The 9086-nt window shown below is 43.0% G+C and overlaps 1 protein-coding gene across 1 annotated transcript; it reads right to left on the bottom strand.

Moving 5' to 3' along the window:
* Positions 1-611: 611 nt before the first annotated feature.
* Positions 612-8022, bottom strand: GPR84 (G protein-coupled receptor 84). The gene is made up of 2 exons (XM_060760874.2): positions 7762-8022; positions 612-2293 (listed from the first exon to the last, which is right to left on the bottom strand). Exon 2 carries the CDS (start codon positions 2222-2224, stop codon positions 1070-1072), a length of 1155 nt encoding a protein of 384 aa, XP_060616857.2. The 5' UTR covers positions 2225-2293; positions 7762-8022; the 3' UTR covers positions 612-1069.
* Between the last annotated feature and the right edge of the window lie 1064 nt (positions 8023-9086).

Raw genomic sequence — 9086 nt, 5'->3', positions numbered from 1 at the left:
CATGTAAACACAATTTTTGATCCTGGATTATAAATGTTATTTCCAAATTGGTTCTATCATAAAAACATGGAAAAGGTCTATCAAACATTGCTTTTGCAAGACATCCTGCAGCACATTTTGCTATAGTTTTTCAGTGAATATTTTATACAACCTCATCAGATGGGGCAATTATTATTATTTATTTCCAGTATTTATACCCCATCCTGGATTCAGAGCAGCTTGCAGAACACACATATGGCAAAAATTCAATGCTGATTAAACAATTAACAAGGACAGACAACACAGAGGTAAAGGCAGTTTTTCCCATCTTATTTCCGGTATCTTGGAGGCTGTGCTTGACTCCAGCCATGGGATGTGTGTGTGCTGTCACTCCATCTTTCATGTCAAGGAGCTTTCCTTTGACTGATGTCCTTAAGCGTGCCTTTATTGCCTCCCTGCTAAAAGTGGTACCTATTTTATCTACTCGCATTTCTGATTTCGACCTGCTAGGTGAGCAGGTGAGTTGGGGCTAATGGCAGGTGCTCACCCCAACTCAGAATAATATTCCCCCACCCCCCAACCCATACTCTAATATCTGAAATTTGGCACAACTAATCACTCTTCTGTAGTTGTTTATAAAATGGAGGGGGGGGGTAGCCCCAGCTTTAATGCATGTTCAAGGCAAGGGCCAGCCCATGACTTCACTCTGAATTGCACATTACATTTAGGCCACATAAAATATATAAAATGCAGCAATGGTAAAAAAAAAAAAACAGAATTCACACATAGGCCTACTTAAGGTCTCTGAAACTAGGCAAGTGTGAAAGCTTTAATGCATGTTCAAGGCAAGGGCCAGCCCATGACTTCACTCTGAATTGCACATTACATTTAGGCCACATAAAATATATAAAATGCAGCAATGGTAAAAAAAAAAAAACAGAATTCACACATAGGCCTACTTAAGGTCTCTGAAACTAGGCAAGTGTGAAAGGCTGAGCAGCTTCGTGGTGGCATTCCTGCTCTGAGGCAGTACCAAAGTCAGAGGGGAACATGTCTGTCTCATGCTGACAGAGGGAACACTTTGGATAAACTAGTGGCACCCACGGAACCGCTGCACAAACTTGGAGATCACACCTTTGTAGGCCTCACGAAACTGGCGGTTCATTGCAGCATAAAGTACTGGGTTGATACAGCTGTTGAGCCAGGTAAGATTAGCAGCAATCATATGCAGCACGGTTGGAGCCCGATTTTTGGCATCGAAGATGTTTAACAGCATGAAGGGGATGTAACAGATGACAAAGAAGAGGAAGACCACAAAGCACATGCGTGTCACCCGGCGGAATTCTGTGTTGCTGTCCTTGGGCTGGCATGGAGTAACCTTCTTAGGTGGGCCTACAGGCTGAGCCATGGATGGGGTTTTGCCATTCTCAGAATCTGGAGGTACAGAGGTTTTGGAAGTTGACTCAGAGGGCAACGCCTCACAGGAATGCTGGGAAGGACCTGAACTGTCTACTCCACTGTCCAACTCTTGGTAGTGTCCCTGGGTAGTCAAGCTGGTCCCAGCCACATGGACTTCTTTCACACTGGACTTCTTGAGTTTGTACTGGTCGAGATTACGGGCAGCAGTCTTGACTTTGCGATGGATGAGAAAGTAGAAAATGCCAACACAGCTGAGACCCACCACAAAATAGAAGGCCATGAGGATGGTGGTGTACGGTCGGCCACGGATACGATGGAAGCTGCAGGTACAGACCTTGGGCACTAAGACATAAGCAGGCCACAGTGGTGCGAAACTGATAATACCAATTGCCCAGGAGGCCAAGGCAATGAGTATCACCCCAAGGCGGGAGAAGATGCGATCGAAGAGGGCAGTGTTGGCAATGAGCAGGTAGCGGCTGATGGCAATGAGGCAGAGTGTCAAAATGGAGACTGAGTTGGAGACAAAGAGCAACATCCCAAAGACTCGACAAAAATCAGCACCCGATCGCCAATAGAGATGCAAGTAGGTATCCACAGAAAAGGGTTGCAAGAAGGTACAATACAGAATGTCAGCCAAGGTCAGGTTGACAATGAGCAGGTTGACACGTGTCTGGAGCTTGGTGTCAGATGCATAAGCAAACAGGGTGAGCACATTGCCCACTGTGCCAACTACGGCCACCACAATACCCCAGCTGACCGATACGTAGCGGTAGTCAACAATGGATTGATCATAGCAGGAGAAGTTATCGGAAATATTTGCCATCATGGCATGAAGTTGTTCCAGACTATCCTGCCTCTAATTGAATGCTTGAGGGTCACCAGAGCAATATTGTGCCTATAGGAAGTCAGAAAGAAAGAAAAAAAGAGTCAGAGACAATTAAGTCATCAAGTATTGATTAGCAATGATCTCTGTAGAAGCACAAGGAAGGATGTGAAGCAAGACATCATCAACTGCTGGGATTCCTTCGTACAGAATGTTATCATAACTACTACATACCCCACAGAAGAAAATTTCAATAAAGCTGAGGAATATGTTCTTGGATTGCAGATGTCCTTGGACTGCAGCTCCCATTAACTCTATCTAGCACAGTCTAAAGAGAGGATAGTGGGATTTGGATTTCAAGAGAAAGTGGAGGGCCTGCTGTATTTTCCTAATGGATATTTAAGGATAGTTTCCAAATATTGTCTAAAAATTTGGTAATATTTTAATGTAATGCATATCAAGGCAAAAACTGAGCAAGGACCTCTCCACACCTTTGGTATTAAAACAAAGTCATCCCTTCACATTTGCGGATTTGATTATTCATTGATATGACTAAAAATATTAACTGTAGGAATCACTAGATCTTTCACTATGGCTCTATTCATGTTGATATATGTGTGTGTGTGTGTATACACACTAGCTGTACCTGCTAGCTGTACCTGCTAGAGCAAGGAGAGGTCCTTGCTGTAGCCAATCTTCACTCCCTTTCTCTCCTTTCTTTCTCTCCTTTCTTTTTCTCCTTTCCTCCCTCTCCCTTTCCTTCTCTCCTTCCTTCTCTCCCTCTTTCCTTCCTTCCCCTCCCTTTTTCTTTCTCTCATTTCTTTCTCCTCTACCTATTCTTGGACTGTAACTCCCAACAGTCCTCCTGATTGATCTGTCTAGCTACTATCTATCGCTATCTAATCTATATATCTTATCTATCTGGAGGATTGCTGGGAGTTGCAGTCCAGGAATAGGAAATATGCAGGAATTAGGATGCTCTCAAAGAATTCCAAGAAGAAGCAATCTTGCAGCTTGGAAGCAGTGCTTTGGAGCATCCTCCTCCCCAAAAGGGCTTGGTCTAGGGGATGCTGGGAGCTGTTGTTTTCGCGCATGCGCTATATCATCATTTAGCTTTTTGGGGTTTAAAGACCTTACCCCTGTTTTTTGGGAGTGGGTTATGAGTGATGGTCACTCGTTGGTCTGTTAGGGTTGTAGTGTCCAAATTTAGTGTCAACTTGTCCTTACACACACGCACACACACACACACACCCTCTGTAGGAATCTCTGAGTCCTCCAATGCAGTTCTATAGTTAGCTTCCAGCAAAAGTTGGAGAGTCATGCTAGAAGACCTGGACTTTCCTTGTTGTTCTCTCAGGTAATAAATCAGCAATTTCTTTATTTTGTTTTTCACTTTCATGGTTGTCCTGTGCCCATAACCCCAGTGAATGTGGAGTACTGACTGTACAGCCTAAGCGAAATAACATTTTTTTTTGTCCTTGGCAGATTCTGCTGTCTGAAGCAGCTCCCTTGCTCTGCCTCACTGCAAGGCTTTGGATTCTTGGGTCCAAGTCTTCTTTGAGGCAGGGTCTGGCTCATAGGGCTGCTGTGCAGTGTTTGGAGAGAACAGATTCCTGTATCAATTAGGGTCCTCATCATGATGCAAGGGGAAAAGGTGGAAAGCCATGAATCTAGCAGGGGACAATGCTTTCTGGCAAACCCATCCCAAAGCCTACTGATCTTTCTCCCTCTCCCTCTCAATCTCTCTAACTGGCAAGCACACAGATGCTCTCTCCGATTTCCATCCCAGCTGCCTCCAGGGAAGAGAGATCAAAGCGCAACCCAATTCCTTCCTCTTTAGGCCTAATTGGGACGTTGCCACGGAAACAGACATCTCCAAATCATTCCCAACTGGCACCACCTTCTACCTGGCTGGATCTCTTTTCAAGTTTCAGATGGGATGCGTGGGTGGTAGAGACTGGAGGCACAAGCCCCAAAGAACTGCATGTAGGCATCCTCGGCTATTGGGAAAGCTGAATTAGGCCTTCAAACATACCAGCATTAGTACTGGCATCTTGGATGGGGAAAATGCAAGGGCGAGTAGTATTAACCATCAGAGTGGGGTGGGAAGCTTGTGGGCCATGGACCTTTTTTTTTTTTTGGTGGCCCTCAGTCTAATTTGGAATTCTCTTCAGGTAATCACTTCAGACATCTTGCAGCAATAAAATTGAACTTCTCCTGCACCCAGTAGTTGGGGAGGAAAAGAAGCTGGAGATGTAAGGGGTTGAAAAGGAGAGATCATGATGGAGAGAGAGAAAGCAATTTTCCCTGCTCTTTCCAACAACCTTAGTCACAAACCACCTTCCACAATGATAAAGGGTTCATCTAAAGCAGGGGTCCTCAAACTAAGACCCGGGGGCTGGATACGGCTCTCCAATGAGGTTCAAACGAAGTCTGAAACTACTTGTAAGCACACAACAACAACAACAATCCTATCTCATCAGCCAAAAGCAGGCCCACACTTCTTCCCATTGAAAAACTAATAAGTTTATATTTGTTAAAATTGTTCTTCATTTTAATTATTGTGTTGTTTTTAAATGTTTTTTTTTACACTACAAGTAAGATATGTGCAGTGTGCATAGGAATTAATTCATGTATTTTTCAAATTATAATCTGGCCCTCCAACAGTTTGAGGGGCTGTGACCTGACCCTCTGTTTAAAAAGTTTGAGGACCCCTGATTTAAAGTGTTGCATTAATGCAGTTTGGCATTACTTTCACTGCTATGACTCATTGCTATGGAAGCATGGGAATTGTAGTTTGGCGAGGGAGCCAAAATCCTTGGCAGAGAAGGCTAAAGACTTGTTAAACTACATTTCTCCAGAATTCCACAGCACGGAGCCACAACAGTTAAAATGATGTCAAACTGCATTCATTCGACAGTGTAAATGCACTCTAGAGACACACATTGTGCTAAGCTTCTTAGTGACTTAGGGTTGCCAGCTGATCAGAAAGACAGCCTATGTGGGCCTCTCCATGTGCATTTTACAACCACTTGATCTGGCAGGAGTGCTTTTTAATAGCATAGATATGTGTTCCAGTGGCAGCCCTACTCAGTGATGTCCCGACTGCATCATTGCAATGTCATTCACTTTCATCTCATTTCTTCAGCTCCTTTGAAAATGTCCCGGTTTCTTCTCTTCCTGCTTTCCTCCTTTACTTTGAGCTTATTGCAAACTGACCATGCTGCAAACTGAGTTCAAAGTGCAAAAGGAGAGAAAAGCAAACAGTTCTCACTTCTCTTAGATTGTTGGTTATTTCTATTTACTGTATATACTGGAGTATAAGCCTAATTTTCAGCCCTTTTTTAAGGCTGAAAAAGCCCTCCTCAGCTTATACTCAGGTGAGTGTCCTGGCGGGAAGGCATAGGGCTGAAAGAAGGGCTTCTTTCAGTCCCACGCCTTCCTGCCAGGACAGTCACCTCTCCGCACAGCAACCCAGATCTCCTTCCTCTCCACCTCTCTCTGCAGCATGCACCTTACCTTGCTCCTAAAGAGTTTGTAAGCAAAATAAGTATGAGTGACGATTTTGGGGGGAAAGGGTTGGAGGGACTAAAGGGAAGTAGTCTGATAAACTCAAAGCTGTTCCTGTAACTTTGTGGTGTGGATTCCTGTAACTTGGTGCTATTTATGTGTTTATCAGAAGGAAACCACAACTTGCACAGTATGGGTCATCTACACTCAAAATTGTAGAGGTGCAGAAATAGGATGCAGAATATATCCCAAATGAACTAGATGAAGGCTTGCCCTGGAGTGGTAAATGAAACAACAACAACAACAACAACAACAACAACAACAACAGACCCTGCCATTGTCAGCAAATAGTTTCCTGGTTGCTACCACTTTGGAATGTGAGAACTACTGGATTTTAGCCCTACACTTAAGCTTGCCTGCTAATATCATGATATCAAGCAAGTAAGCAGTTCAATGTGACTGAAACAAAAGTAAAGGAAAAGCAATTCAAACACACCAAGAAAAAAGTTGTGCACTCCCCAAGCAGTAAAAGCACATTTCTTAGGTTCCTTCCACACAGCTGAATAAAATCCCACATTTTCTGTTTTCAACTGGGATAAATAGCTGTGTGCTCCCATAACCCAGTTCAAAGCAGATGTTGTGGAATTTTCTGCCTTGATATTCTGGGTTATAGAGTTGTGTGGAAGGGTCCTGAGGCGCCTTCCACACAGCTGAATAAAATCCCACATTTTCTGTTTTGAGCTGGGATATATGGCAGTTTGGGCTTCCATAATCCAGTTCAAAGCACATATTGTTGGATTTCTTGCCTTGATATTCTGAGTTATATGGCTGTGTGGAAGGGCCCTTATAAGCTCATTTGTAACTCATCAGAATAATAAGATTTTTGCTTGCTGGCAGAAAAAAAGGGGTGGGGAGTGGCCCTGCCCTGTGGCAAATATAAACAGACAGATAATGAAATGGGATTTTGAAAGCTAATGGTACTGTCTCTCTGCTCTGACATCTATTGTCTCTTAGACAGGTGCTTAGTAGACTTTCCAAAACCAAAACATAACTTGGTGAAAAGGAAAGAACATTTCTTGTTGAATTTCTTCATGCTACATTGATTTATATCAGGGAAAGGTAGAAAGAACACAGCAAAGTGGAGCCAGAAATCTTTCCATATCTTGGCTTTCGAACCTTCAACCATGATATATGCTGAAGCCAGAAATGCACGAAAGGATAGGAGAGGCTGCTTATGAACATTAATTCACTGCAACTAACGTGAATTAACATGATTTCATTTGAAAATCCTGCCATCCCTCTCCTTCCAAGCCTTGCTCCTGTGTACTTTAGCAATTTGTCACCTTATTAGGCTTTCTAAGTTTCTGCATGTTAAGCTACTGTTAAAGGTACAAGGAGCCAAGTATAAACATTAATGGAGCAGTATCTACACATGTTTGAGCAAAGCAGTCAGTTGAGCCTTTCATATTTGTACGGCAGGTAGAATTTCACACTTTTGCCCTGTATGATAAGCAACACCTTGGTGCACTATTAGGAGAAAATGTTTGGAGAAATGTGTCCTCGTTTCACATCCCCTTGACAACTCTGTTTCAGTTTCCAATTGATATGGAAGTGGCTATATTTGTGGCAGTTCTGGTCTTCTCCCCTGAGTTTAAAAGCTGCTTGATACCCAGAAAGCAGTCACTGAAGGTTTTCTCATCAAGGAGATGTGAAATGAGCCCTTGTTAAGGAAGTCACTGGGCCCTTCCACACAGCCATATAACCCAGAATATCAAGGCAGAAAATCCCACTAACTAGGTTATCTGAGTCCACACTGCCATATATTCCACTTCAAAGCAGATAGTGCAGGGTTTTATTCAGCTGTGTGAAAGGAACCACTGCTACAAGTAGCACACAATCCTCAATGTTGGTCACTCTAAGTATAAACCAGTTCTGAAAGATAATCCCAAGGAACTCCCAGAGGCAAGTTTTTAACTTCTGATACCCCTAAACAGAAATTTCAGCATATTAAAAAAATGAACATCACTTACTGAGGAAAGATAGGTTGTAAGGAGCAGGTGATCCAAATCAAATGTCCAACATCTACGGATCGTGTTTCCACTTTTTCAGCACTTATTTATAAAGGCTCCTCGTGCCTAGGCTGAAGGAAGAAGAAAACTCCCGAGTTTCCAAACTCCCTGAAGCAATTTCCTCTTTTGCCCAGAAGCTCGTAAATGACAAGTGGCCGGACCTGTGTGTACTCACAGTGTTCGAAAGACACTTACAGTCTTGTGAAGACTCGCCCACAAAAGAGCAGAGATTTAAACAAGGGTAAAAAAAAGAGAGAGAGAGATTAAATATTAACAATAACTACCCTGGGGGTAAAGAAGGAGGGGAGGAAGGTGTGAGAAGGCATCAGTCTCAGAATGAGACTGGACAAGATAGTGTGACACTTTGAATGAGGTGACTGTTCATATTTCTGTTTATGGAACCATTAATTCACCAGTGCAGATTTCAGTTCCCAGAAACTCCAGCCAGCATGACAAATGGCCCTTCCACACAACCCTATAGCCCGAATATCAAGGCAGAAAAACCCGCATTATCTGAGTGTGGACTCAGATAACCCAGTTCAAAGCATATATTGTGGGATTTTCTGCCTTGATATTCTGGGATATAGGGCTGTGTGGAAGGGCCCAAAGGGTCAATATTCTGGGAGTTGAGGCTTATGTGATGTAATGCGGTGGACTAAGACTCAGAAGACCAGAGTCCAAACTTCTGTTTGGCCATGGAAACCCAATGAGTGACCTTGGTCAAGTCATACTCTTTCAGACCCTGAGGCTGGATCTACACTGCCATGTATAACAGATTATCAAATCAGATAAACCAGATTACATGAGTCTACACTGCCATATAATCCAGTTCAAAGCAGATAATCTAGATTTTATATGGCAGTGTAGAATGGATGCGAGGAAGGCAAACGTACCCCCTTCCCAAAAAATCTTGCTAAGAAAACCCTGTCATTTTAGAGTTGCCACAAATAGGAAAACTTGCACTGCATAATAACAAATACCTGCGAATATAATTTAGACTATTAAGGATTTTAAACATAAAGTATATGAGATGGTTGGCAGTAAGACCTATTTAAGGTGGAGACTTGAGTTGTAGTATTTTACGTAGTCTTTAACAAAGATTGGAAAGGTTACTTTGGGGGCTATAATTCCCAGAATCTTCCTTGATATTCTGGGTTACATGGCTGTGTGGAAGGGCCCTAGGTCTTCCAGAGTGACTCAATATCTCCCAGAAATTGTTGATAGACTTGAATTGGAAGGCAAAGGCCCCTTCCACATAGTCATATAATGCAGAATATCAAGGCAGA

Source organism: Anolis sagrei, chromosome 2 (genome assembly GCF_037176765.1).
Source record: "Anolis sagrei isolate rAnoSag1 chromosome 2, rAnoSag1.mat, whole genome shotgun sequence".
In the NCBI taxonomy this organism is placed as follows: domain Eukaryota; kingdom Metazoa; phylum Chordata; class Lepidosauria; order Squamata; family Dactyloidae; genus Anolis; species Anolis sagrei.
This window is presented reverse-complemented; position numbering and strand designations above follow the sequence as displayed.